The sequence below is a fragment of the Chiroxiphia lanceolata genome, chromosome 24, assembly GCF_009829145.1.
Source record: "Chiroxiphia lanceolata isolate bChiLan1 chromosome 24, bChiLan1.pri, whole genome shotgun sequence".
Taxonomy (NCBI): Eukaryota; Metazoa; Chordata; class Aves; order Passeriformes; family Pipridae; genus Chiroxiphia; species Chiroxiphia lanceolata.
The window spans coordinates 5,322,567-5,340,504 of NC_045660.1; the positions used below are offsets into that span (position 1 = coordinate 5,322,567).

Genomic DNA, 17,938 nt, shown 5'->3' on the forward strand with positions numbered 1-17,938 from the left:
CTTCTAATTCTCTCCCCCACCCCAGGAACGGGGAGTGAGTGAGTGGCTGGTGGGGCTTGGCTGCCCCTTGGGGTTAAGCCACAACAGTTTGGCTCAGTCCAGCCTAAGTCAGTACTTTTACATAATTCAAATTAACTAAAGTTCCTAAACTACTTGCAAGTCATATTGAGCAAAACTGTTCCAAAGAGAGGCCTTTATGTGACATACAAATCCATTTTCCAAGCTAATGTATAGCACAGAGTCAGGATCAGGTAGCGGGTTTTTGAGGATAAGGAAGCAGATGGAGCCATATAAAACACAGTCCATGAAGACCAGACTGCAGCAGTAGTGCTGTGGGTGGAAATCCAGACCTCTTAAAGTATTCTAAAGCTACAAGGAAATTAAGATATTTTCATAGTTAAAAAATGGATTTTTTTAAAGTGTCATCTTTGAGACAATCAAGTTTGATAAGGATCTAAACCCACAGAATGTCTTTGCTTGTTCAGATCTAGATACAAATGTTCTACCATGAAAACTACTTGAGGTTCTCCTCAGTTTTTGTTCAGACTCTGGAGTGACACTGGAAAACTGCTGGTTGGCCACAAGCAACTCCCAACTAGGTGCAGCCCCTTCCCAGTGAAAAGAACAGTATTCCCAGACATACCATAAGCTTCATAGGTTTCCTGTGCCTCCCCGTGTCCATAATCATAGTATTCTGTGTCCCTGGAAGAGTAATTAGGTGGTTACATCCAGTGAAATCACATTCTCAAACTGACACAACTTGCACAAACACTGGACAACCAAAGATGCCCAGTGTTGTCCGTGTCATTTCCCAGGCTCTCCTGGACTGCAGCACAACAGGGCATCTTCTCTACAGCTCAGACCCAGAAATGAGTGTTTGCATTCCCTTAAAATGGAAAAAAAAAAAAAAAAAAAAAAGAATAAAGGTCATGCATTATTTGCTCAGGAAGAGAGAAGCCAACTCACCCTTGGCCCTGGCTGTAGTAGCCCTCATAGCCCTCGTAGCTCTGGTCTGCGTATGTGTCGTCGTAGCCCTGAAAGGGATCATGACACAAACGTGTTAATGGAAGGACCAAAGGACAATTCCTGGCCAACAGGGATGGCAGGACTGAATTCAGGCTACAGCAGCTCCCAGAGGAGCCTGGAAATCCTTCCCTGCCACAGGGAAGTGGCAGACATGGCTGAGACCTGCTGTGTCCCGTGGCTCAGGAGGAATGAATCATACTAATATTTATAATTCATGGCCAAGGCTGCAGCTCGGCTGAGGGACAAATCCCTGTGCCAGGAGACCTGGAACTGTGTTATTAGGAAAAGGTTCTTCCCCCAGAGGGTGGATGGGCACTGACCAGGCTCCCCAGGGCAGTGGGCACAGCCCCAAGGCTGCCAGAGCTCAAGAAGCATTTGGATGATCCTCTCAGGGACAGGGTGGGATTGTTGGGGTGTCTGTGCAGGGCCAGGGGTTGGACTGGATGGTCCTTGGGGGTCCCTTCCAGCTCAGGACATTCTGTGATATCTAAACCACAGATTTACAATTAGACAAACCCCAACCTCTGAACTTACGATTGGTTTCAGTGAGAAAAACATTTTACAGAGAAGTAAACCTTTAAGGTGTATCAATAATTGTGATGATTCCCCAAAATGCTGTTGTGCTGTTGTTTCTCCTTTGGGACACCAAGAGCACACATGCCAAGATAAGCTTGGCAGGAGGGTGGTGCTGAGTTATACAACTTGAAACATCCCCCTGTTCATTCACTTATCTGCTTTAAGGATTTTAGTGGATGGAAGAAGCCTTGGGTGTCTCTTGCTTAAAGAATTCTCTTAGAAAGAGAATGTTATGTGAACTACCCCAATCTCTGATGTAATTTTTCACACCATGCACTGAAAGTCATGGAAAACTTCAGTTCCTGGGGGCACATTTATAAAAAAAAACCCCTCACTTTGGATTTAGGACACTTGTAGTTCACTTCTTGGAGGGTTAAAGAGGCAGAGAAGGTCATCAAGCACCATCCCAGTTGTCACTGGGGATCTCAGCATTGTCCCAGTTGTCACTGGGGATCCCAGCGCCATCCCAGTGCTCACTGGGGATCCCAGCGCCATCCCAGTGCTCACTGGGGATCCCAGACCCATCCCAGTGCTCACTGGGGATCCCAGACCCATCCCAGTGCTCACTGGGGACCCCAGCCCCATCCCAGTGCTCACTGGGGACCCCAGCCCCATCCCAGTGCTCACTGGGGACCCCAGCCCCATCCCAGTGCTCACTGGGGACCCCAGCCCCATCCCAGTGCTCACTGGGGACCCCAGCCCCATCCCAGTGCTCACTGGGGACCCCAGCCCCATCCCAGTGCTCACTGGGGACCCCAGCCCCATCCCAGTGCTCACTGGGGACCCCAGCCCCATCCCAGTGCTCACTGGGGATCCCAGCCCCATCCCAGTGCTCACTGGGGATCCCAGCCCCATCCCAGTGCTCCCTGGGGACCCCAGCCCCATCCCAGTGCTCACTGGGGACCCCAGCCCCATCCCAGTGCTCACTGGGGATCCCAGCCCCATCCCAGTGCTCCCTGGGGATCCCAGCACCATTCCAGTGCTCACTGGTGGTCCCAGCCCCATCCCAGTGGCCACTGGGGATCCTAGTCCCATTCCAGTGGCCATTGGTGATCCCAGCCCCATCCCAGTGGCCACTGAGGATCCCAGCCCCATCCCAGTGCTCACTGGGGACCCCAGCCCCATCCCAGTGCTCACTGGTGGTCACTTCTCCCCAGCAATCTCCTGTCAAGTCACGTGGAATACCTAAGACGCGTTTAGCCGGAGTTAGAAAGCCAAAGACAAATAATTCCTTACATATTCCTCGTAGGCCTCTGGCGCAGGAGGAGGAGGAAGGGGTATCCTCTGGATGCCAGCTGCCCGTGCTCGGGGGGCAGGAGCCCCCCGGACTGCCGGAGGAGGGGGCACCCCCCGGGCTATGGTGGCCCCCCGAGCGATGGCCCCTCGCACTGGGGCCCCTCGCACCAGGGCCCCCCGGGGAGGAGGAGGAGGGGGACCAACCCCACGGCCCCTGGAAGGAGAGAAAGAGGGTTGTGAGCAGCTCCTGCGAGGACACTGAGGGTGCTTCTTGTATCTGCTTTAAAATGCAACAACTCGGTAACTAAACAGAGCTGTCATCAGCAAAGCCATGAAGCTTTATCAGCACGAGAATTAACATTGTGCCCTTGTAATATTTGTTAAAACTTCCCTTGGGATGAGAATTCTGCTGCATTCGATGTACAGGCAAAGGAATAAATGATACAAGACTTTGGGCAGGTGATTTCTCGGAGTTCACTGACCTGGGATGGCTTCCAGACCTGCAAACCCATAAGGATCAGTGATGAGATGAGGAGGGACACGTCAGGGCTGAACAGGCAGAAGGAAAGACACTACCCCATGAAACAGGGAGTGAAGAAAGAACTATAGTAACAGTTTTATTGCCAATTTATCCCAGAGCCTTGACAGCACTGACAGAATGATGCCATCCCAGAGCTCTCAAACGATGCCAGTTTAATCCGAAAATGCTTGTTCTGCTGAAGGCTGCACAAGATCTGTTTACACACAGTTTCACAGGCCAATTGTTGAAAGGTTGCTTTATAAAACTATTGATTGCAGACATCAAAAATAACACAGAAGACACCCACTGTGTTAGATTACATCTCCAAACATGCAAAACATCGGATGCCAGCGTGCTCCAGGCGAGCCTGCAGCACAAGGCTGGAAAAGCCTTGGCCAAAATCCAAGGTCGAGCCCGACAGCTGATGTGCAAGAACAAGCAGTTTAACCTCCTCTGACAGGATAACTCTGAGCAAAATGCAGCACTTCCAGGTCTGTGCTTTTGGGAAAGGTACCTTGGAACGGGTGGGGGGGGTGGTGGAGCTGCTCCCCTTCCCCGCCCGGGGACTCCTCGGCCGCGGTTCGGCTCCGGAACACCGTTCAGGTAGGACAGCTCCAGGAACTGCTCCTGGCAGATATCGTCCATCATATCCTGAAAAGGGGGGACAGTCAGTTCCAGAGAACAGCCAACCAGCCATGCTGTGCCCTGGGATATCCCAGCCTACTGTGCTGGGATAAAAATAACTGATTAGTCCTAAATTAAAATCTGCTGGTTGGTTTTACTGGGATTTGCTCAGCAGGTAACGGGGCAGCTTTCTCCAAAGAAGAAATGCATGTCCAGGAGCTCAGGTGAGCAAACAGCTGGTCCCTGGGAAGGGGATCTCTCTCACAGGGCTGCTGGAGGTACCTGATGTCACCCAGCCCCATCCCAGTGGCCACTGCTCCACAGCAATCTTATGTCAGTCATGTTGAGTACCTAAGACACAGCCAGCTGGAATTAAACCACCAAACAGATGTAATTCCTTACATATTCCTCGTAGGTTTCCAGCACAGGAGGAGGAGGATCCGAGGGGATCCAGCCTCAGGAATGAGCTCAGATCCCTAGTGACCCTTGGAAGCCAGGACACCCCACCCCTGAGCCTCACACCCAGGGTCTTCCCAGTGCCACGGCAACAACACAAAGTGAGGAGTCTCCTCCCAGATGTGTCTTCCAAGCCCTGCTGGCTTCCACAGTGACTTCCCTGTCCATTTTCCCAAGTTTGACACAGGGACAGAGAAGACACTTTAAACAGCAAGGCTGCTTTGGCAGCTCTGCACATCCCAGGGGCTCCTTGAACATGACCTCTTTCCTTCAAAGACACTCCACACCACAGTCTCTCCTCCTCTCTGTGTCAGACCCAGGCAAACACACACCACCATCCATATGCCTTTCCCACTGCTCCCATGTTCCACCTGCCCCTGGTACTTCAGGAAGAACTTCCAAGCTCTCCAGGCTCACCTGTGGAGCACAGTGACAGGGTCTATGAATCCCTCTGTGAGGTCTCTGAGTTACAGGCTGAGCTGGCCAGAAGCATGAACACTGCATGGGTCTTTCCCATTTTCCCCCCCCCTAATTTAATGAGCAACACTGTGATTTTAAAACATGTGAGAGACTCCTTCAGGTCCTGCCATCCTCAGAGGCAACACTCCAGCACGGTCCTGTTACACATTGGCTTAAAACAGGAATTTGGCCACAAAGGTCTTACGAAGTTCACCAGTAAAACATGTCCCCAAATGGGTGACAAGTGGCACCTGCATAAAAACATGGTTTACTAAATGATGTTCCTTCACATAATCCACATTTAAAGGAGCAGAAATGCTGATTTAACAGGTGTGTCTCAGAAAACAGTCACCACAATGAATACAGCTCCTGAGCTGCCCGGGCTTACCCTCCTCATCCTCACGCCACTGTATTTTAAGTTTCTGATCTGACAGTGAAGTTTTCCAGCTGGATTTCTACAGTTCCAAGCCAGAGGAACACATCTAAGAATTCTCTTCCATGCCAGGCAAGACTAAACTTATTCTCCCACTAAAGCTGGCACGTGGAGCTGGTCAAGCTGCTCATCTCCAGCATCCACAGCTTGTACTGGGATGGAAATACCTACTCCAAGTGCTCTGTATCATTGCCTTGTATGGTTTGTCATTCTAATCATGGTTAGAGGAATAATAAATACCTTCTGCAGGATTAACAGGGTTATCTGAAGCTGCCACACACATTTCATATTCCAGGTTCCCTCAACTACCCCAAGTGAGATCACACTGTGCAGATCTTACCCACCCTGAGCCGAGTTCACCACCCACCCACCTCCTTCAAAAACAAAAAGAGTGCCAGCATATACATACTGGAACGAGGAATTTCTTGACCTCCTCCATGGCATGAGCCATCAGGGCATAGGCCTCACAGGGGGGGCCAAAAACCTCGATGAAGACGTGCAAATCCATGTTTAGATGAGCGTATTTCGGGTCTCCCCCTTTGCGCAGCTCCTCCTCCTGAAACCAAGCACAGCAAGAGCTTCCTAAAGCTGAACCACACACAGAGGAAAACTGCTTTTCTTTTACCTGTTTTCTGAGCCTTTAACAGGAAATGTCTGTAAAAGCATCTGGACACAGATCATGCAAACAGGTTGTGGATTGGGACAGGGTTTTGTGAAAAGCCACGTACAACCCAAGCCTTCCACCTTCTGCCTCTTCAGGTGACTTATTTTTGCTAATGGCAATATTTTTAATCGACCCCAGCCAATTTTTTTACCCCAAGATTTATATCCAAGCTTGTTGATCTTCCTCTTCCACACCACCTTCCTGCCAAGGTGCTCTTTACCACCTCAGGAAGCTCTAACGCCTCAAACAAGATTCTGTAACTCTGTTGTGAGACACTTCTGTTACTCAGGCTGTTATTCAGTTATTTAAGAAGCTACAAACAAGCTGGAAGTGTAAAAGCTTTTCATGCAGCTTGAGTAAAACCTGAATTAAGTTACAGCTCTGTTGACTCTTAGCTCAGTTTTTGGAACAAGCAGGAAGAAAAAAAACCCAAACATTCTTTTCATTTTTTTTCCCCTGTTATAAAAACACCTCCTGGCACTTTGTGATTCACTAAAGATTACCAGGAACACACTGCTCCAAGATCTTCAATGAACCATGAGAATTCAAGGACTTCAGAGAGAACAGTTAGAAAAAGGATTTCATTTTTTTTATGGAGGGGAAACATATTCCTTTAGTGAAGGACTCTTCAGGGAGTAACTGGGATTAATTCTGATTTTATAAACTCTGTATTTCACGTCTCACATAAGCCATCTCTGCATCCAAGGGTACAGGGTAGCACAAGATGCCTGGTTTATAAGTCCTCCTCATAAAGAAAACATACATCACACTTCAGCCCCCATCCAATTGCTCCCAACGTGCACAGAGCAATTCCTCCTGCTTTGCTTTTGGATTAGAATGGTTTAATCTTTTACAAAATGCTCCCAGAGCCACTGCCTCTCACAGCAGCACGAGAGGAATTCTGTGTGTGCATGTTTTCAAGGTGATGCCCTTACCTTGGCTTTGTCTCTCATTGAGCCCTTCCCCAGCACAGAAATCTTAGCACCAGTTTCTTCCTGAAGTCTCTTAATGGTGTTGCCTTGAGGTCCCAAAATCTTTCCAACAAAGTTGAACTGCAAGTGAATTGAAAAAAAAAAAAGGAAACAAATTAGCTCCAGAGTCCAGCAGATTTAACAAAAGCTTTTCTGAATGTCATGTTGGCTGACAAAAAAAAAATAAATAAAAAAACCCAGTCACTCCATTTGTTCCTCATGAAAAAATAACAGACCAAAAAAAAAAAAAAATTAAGTTTCAAAACATTCTTGTCATGAAGAAAATGCTCCACCAGAAAAACCAAGCTCAATTAACTCCCCTGAAGTGTTTAATTCTAACATCTACTCTGCAGCAGTTTTACAGGCAGCGAGTCTTAACGAGCTAAATGAGTTTTTTTAACTGTAAAACACAAAGCTCTACCCATGGAAGTGTCTATCCCAGCTATAAAATATCCCAGCTACGCATCACCATTTAAGCTTTATCCCAAGACATTTTAGAAATGCAATATATTAGAAACAAGATCCTGCAAGCCTGCACAGGAAAAATTCCACAGTGATAGTGGAACGGTGCATTAAGTCCTGCTGACACTCTGACAGCCACTATCTCTCAGTCAGCCCCAAAATCCACAGAAAATAAGCAAACCCCAGAGATTCAGTAGCTATTTTCTGGCCCTCACCTTGGGGTACTGTTTGACAGGTATCAGAACTCGTTCTTTCAGTTTCATATTCTTGTGGGAAAATAAATCCAGGTAGTTTTCTTCCTCATCCTTCTTTGTTGTTTCACCCTTCTGAATTTTTTCAATTTCTAAACAAGATAAAAATAGGGCTGCTTTATATTCCTCAAACAAGCATCAGTTCAGAGCTGGAGTTATGACAGGACACACCACCCTCATTCCCTGTGAATGGATCAACACTTGGAATGGTCTTAATGGAACATGGACAGGTCACCTCTTTAGTGCTGGAATCCCTTCACAGCCTGGGATTCCAGAGGCTAAAAATGGGATAATGGACAAAAATAAGGAGGAACAGCAGAGAATGCCCCACAAATAATTTAAAAAATGAGAGCAGGAAACTGCAAGTAGAGTTTTGTGTGTCCCTTCTGCTGTGCCCTGAACACAGTACCCTAAATGCACAAAGAAACCAGCCCAAATTGCACTAAAACCACACACATTTGCTATAACACAGCAGAAATCAGCAAATGAGGCAGGTTTTTACCATTCAGGCCGAGCTATTTTAAATCCATAATTTAATTAGTGGTGTCAACACATCCTGACACGACGAATTTCAGTTAAGTCGAAAACAACCCTAATAAACAACAACCCAGTGAGTGAGACAGAGTGTGGTCTGGTTTAGGAAATTCTCACAGCTTCATTTCATTAAATGAATTCACCTTTATCACACAAATAATTACTGTCTGGGTTTTCAAACCCTCAGCTGTGCAGCCATGAAGGTGGGAGTCACAAGTTCTTAAATCCATCCAGGCAACGCAACTATAAATTTTTTTGCCTTTCAAAACAGGATTTTGATTTTTAATTGTCTGTTGTGAATCACAGAACCTTAAAAACCCACTGAGGTGGCCTGAGTGAAGGTAAGGAATGTTGCAGCCCGAGGGGATGTGGGACAGATCCCAGTAACCTGCTGGAAGTAGGTCGTTAAGGGAGGTCAATTAGGAGCTGCCACAAACACCTTAAACCTGCCTGGAAATTAAACTTTCACTGAGAGGTGGTAGGATGTGACCCACATGGAGAAAATTCAAGATCCTCTTCCAGGCAGGCATTTCTTAGTCATTAATGCACTTTTCCTTGTTACAGGGATATAACACCCAGCACTCTCCAGAAGAAGACAGCCCAGAGCTGCCTGGTTTGTCCTTTCCAGAGATGTCCAGTCATGGACAATTTCTATTCAAAGGCCAACAACTAAGTGAGAAGTTCCCCCAAATCTGGAGCCAAACCAACAATCCCAAATTACTGATGAAACATGAGGAATTCTTTGGTCCAACAACAACAAAAAAAACCCCCCACAAACAAAACCAAATTGGTCACATCCAAATCCACCACAAATTATTTACAGGTGTTTATCAGGAGCACAACCCTTCCTTAAAAGTTAAATTGTGCCATTTCACCCGAGGACTGGAAATACATTTTCTGAGTCGAGAGTGCTCTAAGTACTTCTCACATCTCAGGGGAAAGAGACACTTCACAGGATTATACACAGAACTGGAATTGAGCTGCAAAACAAAACCAACACCTGCTTAGTCATTACCAGAATTTCCACAGTGCAGCTGCAGCCTCTCGTATTTCCTGTGATTCCTGCTCACCTCAAACTCTCTGCTTTTGACTAAAGGTTCACATTTACAAGTTTCAGAAGCTCGACATACGGACTTGATGACCTGGGAGGTGTTTTCCAACCTTAATGATTCTACACCAGATCCTCAGCATATTATCCACGTAGGAATATTTTCATATCATCCAAACATGACCAGTGGGTTACCATCACCCTCCTGGACAAGCAACCACCCCGTGGTCTGAGAAGCAACTTTCAAGTGGTGCAGAGCACAGGAAACCACACGTGCAATCAAAAAAAAAAAACAAACCCCAAACCCTTATGAAAACATCACCAAATAATCGATATTTTAATTTTCCGGTTCTGGACCCAGAATAATATAAATTTAAATATAAAACTGGCTTTTAGTTTAGAGAGATCTAAATATAGAACCTGGAGACTGTGGGAGAGAGAGTTAATATTCCAGACCATGTGGTGTCACGTTCAGTGGATGAAGCTGAGGGAGAAGCAGGATGGGGGGATGTTGGGAGTGATGGCACCTTCCCAAGTCACGGCTGGGTGTGATGGAGCCCTGCTTTCCCAACCACTGGGAAATTGGGAAGTGGGGGGATGAATTCCTTGGTTTGCTTTGCTTTTACCCATTGAACTGTTCATCTCAACCCACATTTTCTCACTGTTACCCTCCCAGTTCTCTCCTCCATCCCAGCAAGGCAGTGGGTGAGCGAGGGCTGGGTGGGGCTTGGTTGTCACCCAGGCTCAAACCAGGACACAGAATTATGATAAAATGCCTGAATTTTTTATCTCTGCTCACAACAGCACCTTGGTTCCCTTACAGAAGTGTTACCATGACTCCTTAAAAAAAAAAAAAAACAGCGGATCAAATCGCTTGGAAAAAGATTTCTTGATTTTTGCTCTAAAAAGAAGTGACTTTCTGAAGATAAAATGCAAAAGCATAAAAACCCTTCAAGTTCACACACTGTCAAATTTATAAAATAAGACAAAGAGCTGCCTTGATTGGTTTTATGTAGGTTTTTTTTAAATTTTAGACATAAGAACATGATCAGAGAGTCAAGATTTGGAAACTAAAGGTTTCACTGGTGGCCTTATCCCTGGTGAGGGATGACTTAAAACCCTATAGAACTGACTTCTGAAATAACTCAGTTTTCCTAAAACAGTATGCAAACTTCTGAAAATGCATCCTGTACAGAAACAAGAAGTGTTTCTTATAAACACAATAAGAAAAAAAAAAACCACCCTAAAACTTTCTTGATGGAAATTAAACTACCCAGAGGCATCATCTGGGTTGTTAAACCCTCAGCTATGCAGCCATAAAAGTGAGGGTCAGAAGCTCTTAACTCGATTCAGGCAATGCAACTACAAATTTTTTTGTCTTTCAAGAATAGGATTTTGATTTTTAACTGTCTGTTGTGAATTAGAGTCTTAAAAGGCCCCTGAGGTGGCCTGAGTGAAGGAATTCTGCAGCCTGAGGGGATCTGGGACAGAGTCCCAAACCAGTGAATCCCAGTTCACATCCACCACACCCAGCAAAAATCCTCCTGCAAAAGTAGGAATGGCATCTGGGAATTGGTCTGCAAGGGCAAAAGTTAATTAACAACAAACAGGAAAAAAGAAAATGCTAAAAAAATAAGCAGCATCGGATCCATGTCTTCAAGGAGAGTATAAAATGTGGGAGAGGGATAACCCCACGTTCTCCAGCTGTTGGAATTCAGGTCAGTGTGGGTGACCCAGCAGTCCCCTTCAAACCCCTTCACAGAGCAAAGCCTGGAAATAGGTGTGAGGAAGGATTAAAAACATGCCACTGGTGCCCTGTCCCACTGCTCCGGATTCCAGAGGCATCTGGACACGCTCTGGCCACACAACACAGAATCTCCCGGGATATCTTGAGCTGGAAGGGACCCACAGGCTGAAGTGCTGAGTGAACTGGAGTGGGAGCAGCTGTCAGAGCAGTCACAGAGGGAGGAGAAGCACAGGGATCCCTGGAGGGATTGAGCCCCATATTCCAGGGTGGGATTTTAGAGGAGCAGCAGAAGGTTACCTGCTTGGCACGGGGAATGTCAGCGGGCTGGCACTGCTGGCAGGGGTGGCACTGCTTCCCAGACTTCTGTGGGACAGGGATTGCATTGTCTCAGCAGGACTCCTACGGGGTAGGTAAAGGGGGTTGGTAACAAGGGGCCACAGTGATCCCCAGCCACTGCTCCTCAGCTCAGCCCAAAATCACATTAAACACTGTCCTGCAGCACATCTGTGCTCTGCAGAGCAGAGGCACATTCTGTTTATTCATAATATTGACCCCATGCCCCAAAAAACCCACCAAAACCAGACAGTTTGGGGATAGAAGCCTCTGGAGGAAAGGGAGACCTGACCCCCTTCACTAGTTTGATCCCACAGGAGGGGAAGCAGGGGCCTGCTCCTGGATGGACTCTGCCAGTAAGTGGAAGCTGCAAACACTAATCCCACAGTTTTCCTCCCCAAAATACACCCTCCAGCTTGTATTCCTGGAAATTCCAGCTGGGATTCCTGGGCTGATACCTCTGCTTTGGGGCTTTGCTGGGAAGAGAGGGGACAGAAACTGCCACCAGCACTGGGAGGGAAAGGAGCAGGAAGGGAGAGGGCAGCTGTGAGACATATCCCAGGTGGGAGAGGCTCCCAGGGCAGCAGTGGGAAGAGGAAGAGCCCCAGCAGTGGCAGCAGACCAGCAGTGGGTAACACTGACACAGTTTAGCAAAATATACACTGAAAAGGGCACCAGTGAGATGATTTGGGCATATCACAGCCTGAGACATCTGGGGACAATTTAAGGTGGCAGTGCCAGCTCCTCTGGGGGCAGGATTTATGCTTGGAAGCACAGAAGCTGAGATAATCTCCATTTCAGGGCAGCCTGAACTCCATGTGAGACAAGCTTCAGGCACAGCTCCTCATCTCCCCTCAGCCCCCTCCAACCCCTGTGCTCTGTTCCTTGGTGAGTCACCACCCACCCCTCTGACTTTCCCTTTTTCCTTTCCCCTTCCTAGGAATGTACAGACTGAACCTGCCATGAGATTCCAGCACAGTCAGCAGGGAATTCTGTCCAGGAGTCCCCCAGCACCTCCAGCTGCTCCCTGCTTTGCCTCGTGTTGCTTTAACTCCAACTGCTCCATGCTCTGAATCCAACCCTCACCACCCATTCCCATCCCTCCTGACCACCCCACATTTTGAGGGATGTAAAGGGCTGCTTTTAACAGGAGCACCAAGGAGATGTGGTGGAATGACACAGCTCAGGTATCCATCTGCAGCTGAGGAAGCTCAGAGGTGACCAGCTCTTTTCACTTGGGAGTTTCTCCATGAAATAAAAATAGCTAAAAATACCACAGGAATTTGAAAAAAACCCCAAAACCTACTCCTGGCTAACACAGAGATGGATGTCTTCTGCCTTCCCAAAGCAGGGAAGCAGAGAGGAATGTGCCTTTCACATCACCAGCAGACCCCCAACAGCACAAATGCAAGGGAGAAAAAGGGTTTTCCTGTTCCTGTGGAAGAGGGAGGTCACATAGACCCCAAATCCCAGGAGTGAAACATGGATTACATTCCAGGGTGCAGGAAATCCCAGTTTTCAGTTTCTGTTCAGAGTGCTGGGTAAGAAAATGTAGCCAATTTATGCCTTTTCATCACACAGTACGTGGGTCAGGAATCAATATTAATCCCATCACTGCGAGGCCCCAAATAAAGCCAATCTCCTCTAGAAATGCTGAGCAGCTTTAGAACCACAACAGTATTTTAGGCAACTTTAACATATTAAAGAGTCTTAGACCGAATGCAAGATTCCTGCAGGGCCCCTCTCCCCGAGGCAGGGAGGCCAAGCAACTTCCACTCCTGAAAAAAGGCTGGAACAGGAATTCTGCTGACATTCAATATCAGTCAGTTCTGCGTCTGGAAGTCATTTTGCTGGAGTTGTGCTGGCTGTGTGTGTGTGTGTGTTACATCTTTGGCCCAGACTGAAATTCCAAAGCACAGCAGCCTCTCCAACAGGACATCCCCGAAGGGTGCCACAGCAGTAGGAAATTCCAAGCGATCCAGAGCAGTTTGGGGTCATCCAGGCCAAAAAAAAAAAAAGACTTGACCTGAAACCACCTAAAGATCACCTAAACCTCGGATTCTTCCTCGTGGTTTTCCTGCTCATCCTGAGTCGGGACTAACAGCGAACGCTCCCAAAGGACAGCGATTTTTAAAATACCCAAAAGCAAGCACGAAACATCTGGAGCTGTTCCAGTCTTAAGCCTCACAAAGCTGCAGTCTGCTATCAGCAATTTTTAAATTAATGAAAGAAAAACAACAAACCCACCCTCACAAATCCTTGTTACACCACTCAAGTGAACGAGGCTCTGCTAAAGCGGGCTGAGGATGCTGTTCTTTTGTTTGGGAATCACCAAACTCCTTGGATTTCCTTTGACTGGAAGGCATCACCACCGAGCATCAGCTGCCTCGAGGGTTTTACTAATCAAAACCATTAAACTGATGGAAAAAAATCGGATTAGAAAACTAATTTATTTAGATCAAGATGTTGGCGGGTGACGCCGAGTTTACCCGCGACGATCCCCCCTGGTTGTTTGCACAGTGGGAGAAAGCAACTCCTAACAATTATTCCCTGCATTGAAGGAGCTAATAAAACCTCCAGCACTGCACCAAAACCATGCATTTTTAAACCTTAGGGGGGAAAAAAAAAATAATTAAATAATTTAAAAGCCAAGTGATAAATTCGCAGCGTGGAGATTAAATCCTTGCTCTGGGTGCCTCCCAGCTCCCCACCCTGCACGCAAAGCAGTGAGTGGTGGCAGATTTTTTTAACCCATTCCCATTTTTAAGCTGACTCCGGGGTCTGGAGGCAGCTGAATCGGCTGGATGGAGGCCCCGAAGGCGGGTGCAGCAGCTGCACCGGGGAGATCCAGGGAAATCCAAGCTGCCCGGCGATTGGACAGCGGGATGGGGAAGGAGAAGGCTCGTCTGGGCACAGAACAAAGACTGCCATTTCCAGGCCCTCCTCGGGCTCGGCAGAAGCACGGAACGAGCTCTCCTGCAGATTTCCAGAAGGGAAAAACCCACGGAGATGGCAAATCCTGGCTCGCCGGGACTTCAGCGGTTGCTACGTGGGAACCCCCCGGGGTTTATGGTCCTTTGTGGTCCCTCTCTCCCCAGGGATCAAAGGGCTGCCCTGATTTTGGCTGGGACAGAGCTCATTTTCCTCTCAGCAGCTGGAATAGCGCTGGTTTTTTTAGGATTTATGTGAGAATGTGGGGATTTCTATGAGAATTCCATCGCTACCACCCTGATGTTTGGGCTGTTCCTGAGCACCATTTGCCCCAAGACTCCTCAGAGGCTCCTGCTCTGCCAGCGAGGAGATGCACCAAAAACTGGCCAGGACAGGTGACCCCCGCTGTCCAAGGGGATATTCCACCCCCAGACTGTCATTCCCAGTATTCAAACTGGAAGAAGTCACCTGGAAGGGGTTCAGGGTGATCAGTTAGTGGGCGGTGAGCAACTGGGCACCAGCTCTACTCCCTCTCCTTACCGTCACAATTATCATCATTATCAGCACATTCAGCATCATTATTACATTTTATTTCAATCATTAAACGGTTACCTCAACCCACGGGGTTCTCTTTACAATTGTCCTTCTGCCTGGCTGGGGTTACACCACCACAAGGGCTAATATAACACAGTATAGTATAATATAATGGAGTGTAGTATAATATGGTGTAGTTATAATATAATATAATATAATATAATAATAGTATAATACGATGGAGTATAGTAGAATATAATATAGTAAGATATAGTATAATAAAATACAGTATAATATCATATAGTATAATGTAATATAGTATAGTATGACCTAGCACAGTATAATTTAGTATAATATGATAAAGTATAATATAACACAGTATAGTATAATATAGTATAATATGATAAAGTATAATATAACACAGCATAGTATAATAAAGTATAATATGATAAAGTATAACATAACACAGCATAGTATATTATATTACAAAATAAGCGCCATTATAACACATGCAAAACTTCTGGGGCTGCGTTTCGATCTGAGCTGGATTAGGCTGCAATTAAACAGCGAAATACCCAATTTTATCGAATTTTCACCCCGGGGGGGTCGCACCACCTCGCACCAGAGCCCGAACCGCCCCGTCCCCCCCCACCCCCGGGAGGTGCCGGTACCTGCGGTGAGGAGCTGCATGGCGTGCGTGAAGGACGGGTCCAGGCTGTCCTTCTCCGCCATCAGCTCGGGCAGGTACTTGTTCTCGGGCTCCATCTTCCCGGCGGCTCCGGACAGCAGCGGGGCGGGCGCGCCGCCACCGCCGCCACCGCCACCGCCGCCGCCGCCGCCGCCGCCACCGGTCGCGGGGGGAGGCGGCTGCGCCCCGCTGGCGGCCCCGCGGGCCCCTGTGCCGCGGGGCGGGCGGCGCGACGCTGGGGCGCGGCCCCCGGGGCCTTGCCCCCGGGACAGGCGGCCCGCGGGGTCGTCGCGGCGCTGCATGAGGGGGGGGCGCGGGGGCGGCGGGGGGGACACAGCGCGGGCACCGGAGCAGCCGCACCGCCCGCGCCGCGCCGGGGCCGGAAGTGCCGCGCCGGAAGCTCCGCCCCCTTTTTTTTGGGGTGAGGGAGGGGGGGTGGTGTCCCACCGCGCGACCACCCCGCGCATGCGCAGAGAGCGGGCTCCCTCACACCGCAGACCACCCCCCCCCCCCTCCCCTCACACACCCCGCACAGAATCGCACAATCAACCAGGTTGGGAAAGACCTCTGAGATCATCCACAGTCCAACCTGTGAGCCAACTCCGCCTTGTCACCCAGACCGTGTCACTGAGTGCCACTTCCAGTCTCTTCTTAAAAACCTCCAGGTACGGTGAGTCCACCTCTTCGCTGGGCAGCCCGTCCCAATGTCTGATCGCTCCCTCTGTAAAGAATTTCTTCCTGATGTCCAACCTGACCCTCCCCTGGCACAGCTTGAGGCCATTCCCTCTCCTCCTGTCCCTTGTTCCCTGGGAGGATGGAATCATGGAGCCATGGAATAATGGGATTGTGGGGTTATCAGTGTTGGAAGAGACCTTCAGAGTCATCCCATCCAGCCCCAAAACCCACCGCTGCCACTTTAAAACCCCTAAAGCACCAAACCACATCAGCCTCCTGGGGTGGTGACTCCACCACCTCCCTGCAAACTGAATGGTGAAAGGATTTCTGCTGATATCTGATGTGAATCTCCCTGAGCACTCCAATGATGAAAGGATTTTTTTCTGATATCTAATCTGAATCTCCCCTGTCTCACCCCGAGGCCATTTCCTCAGCTCCTGTCACTGAGCTCACTCTTCTCACTCGCGGTGATAGAAGAGACTGGCCCTCACCTCACTGCACCCTCCTTTCAGGGAGTTGTAGAGAGTGTTGAGACGCCTTTGAGCCTCCTCTTCTCCAGACTAATCAAACCTGGCTGTCCCGCACTGGACACGTTCTCCGGTCCTTTCATGAGCCTTGTTGCCCTTCACTGAACGCGCTCAAGCACCTCAACGTCCTTTTTAAAGTGAGGAGCCTCGTCGAGGTGCAGCCTCACCGATGCCGAGCACACAGAGCCATAAAAATTGTGAGAGGGGCGATGACAGGGTTGGGACCGGGGGCGGGACTCGAACCCGCGGCTCTTCCATCCCGGGATTCGAACCCGCGGTGTTTACTCCTCATGCGCATGCGCGCTTGCAGCTAGCAACACCACCACCCCCCCCCCCCAGGCGTGACATTAGTCTCAGCCCGCTGCGAAAATGTGCCTCGGCGGACTCATTGCGCCTGCGCAGAGCGCCGCGCCTCGGAGGTGCTGCGCGTGCGCACTCGGCGCCCCCGCCATGCGGCGGCGATGAGGGGCTGTGAAGGGGAGGTCGGGTCGGGGACCGGAGACCCTCGCCCGGGGCACGGGGAGCTGAGAGCGCGGCCTGCCCGGGCCACAGGGCTGCTCTAAGGGGCAGGTCTTGGTGGGGTGTGCGTGGGAGCTCAGCCTGTCCTTGCTGCCGTCGTAGCCCTGAGGGACAGGCCGTGGTAGTGCCCGTGTGGGAACTCCCGGATCAGATCCAGGTCCCGGTTCCAGGGAAGCGGAACCCGTGGGAAGCCCCGGGCGGGCTGTACCACTGCCGCCATGCGGGGGGGAAGTTGCTGGCGTGGAAAGCTCCGCGTGCACGTGCGGCCGCAGGGCCAGTCTAAGTGCGCGGCAGCGGCGGGGGGGCGCCGGGCCGTACCAAGGCAGGGCTGGGGACGCTCGGTGCCCGCTCAGGGCAGGGCGAGTCGCCCCCGGGCCGTACCAACACCCGAGATGGGTGGGTGTGTGAAGCGGGCTGTACCACGGGCTATAACGGAAGAGGGGGCTGTTATAGGAGAGCAGGGACACCTCGCACTAGAGCAGGTCGCTGAAGGGTTTTAACACTGTCAGGGCTGGGGCATCCACAGCCTCGCTGAGCAACCAGTGCCTCACCACCGTCACAGGTAGCAGGGTCTTATTAATGTCAAACCTAACCTTCCTATCTATTTGTACCCATTGCTCCTTGTTCCTGTCACCCCAATTTCCGAAGAGAGCGCCCCTGCGGCTTCCCTGGAGGCCCCTTCAGATCCTGCGAGGTCTCCATGCAACCCTTCCTCTTCCACCTC

At 49.4% G+C, this 17,938-nt stretch overlaps 1 protein-coding gene across 8 annotated transcripts in view; it reads right to left on the reverse strand.

Moving 5' to 3' along the window:
* KHDRBS1 (KH RNA binding domain containing, signal transduction associated 1) overlaps window positions 1-15,810 on the reverse strand; it is a 25,312-nt gene extending 9,502 nt beyond the window's left edge. For all 8 annotated transcript variants that reach the window (XR_004360787.1, XR_004360786.1, XR_004360783.1 and 5 more), the window contains exons 1-8: window positions 15,477-15,810; window positions 7,643-7,770; window positions 6,930-7,046; window positions 5,740-5,886; window positions 3,873-4,009; window positions 2,839-3,052; window positions 967-1,034; window positions 644-702 (exon numbers count right to left, since the gene is read on the reverse strand). Coding sequence is in view for 1 of the 8 variants with exons in the window: in XM_032709951.1 (XP_032565842.1) it covers window positions 644-702; window positions 967-1,034; window positions 2,839-3,052; window positions 3,873-4,009; window positions 5,740-5,886; window positions 6,930-7,046; window positions 7,643-7,770; window positions 15,477-15,795 (1,189 nt within the window). In the remaining 7 variants the exon portion in view is untranslated. The remainder of the gene's footprint in view (window positions 1-643; window positions 703-966; window positions 1,035-2,838; window positions 3,053-3,872; window positions 4,010-5,739; window positions 5,887-6,929; window positions 7,047-7,642; window positions 7,771-15,476) is intronic.
* Window positions 15,811-17,938: the final 2,128 nt, after the last annotated feature.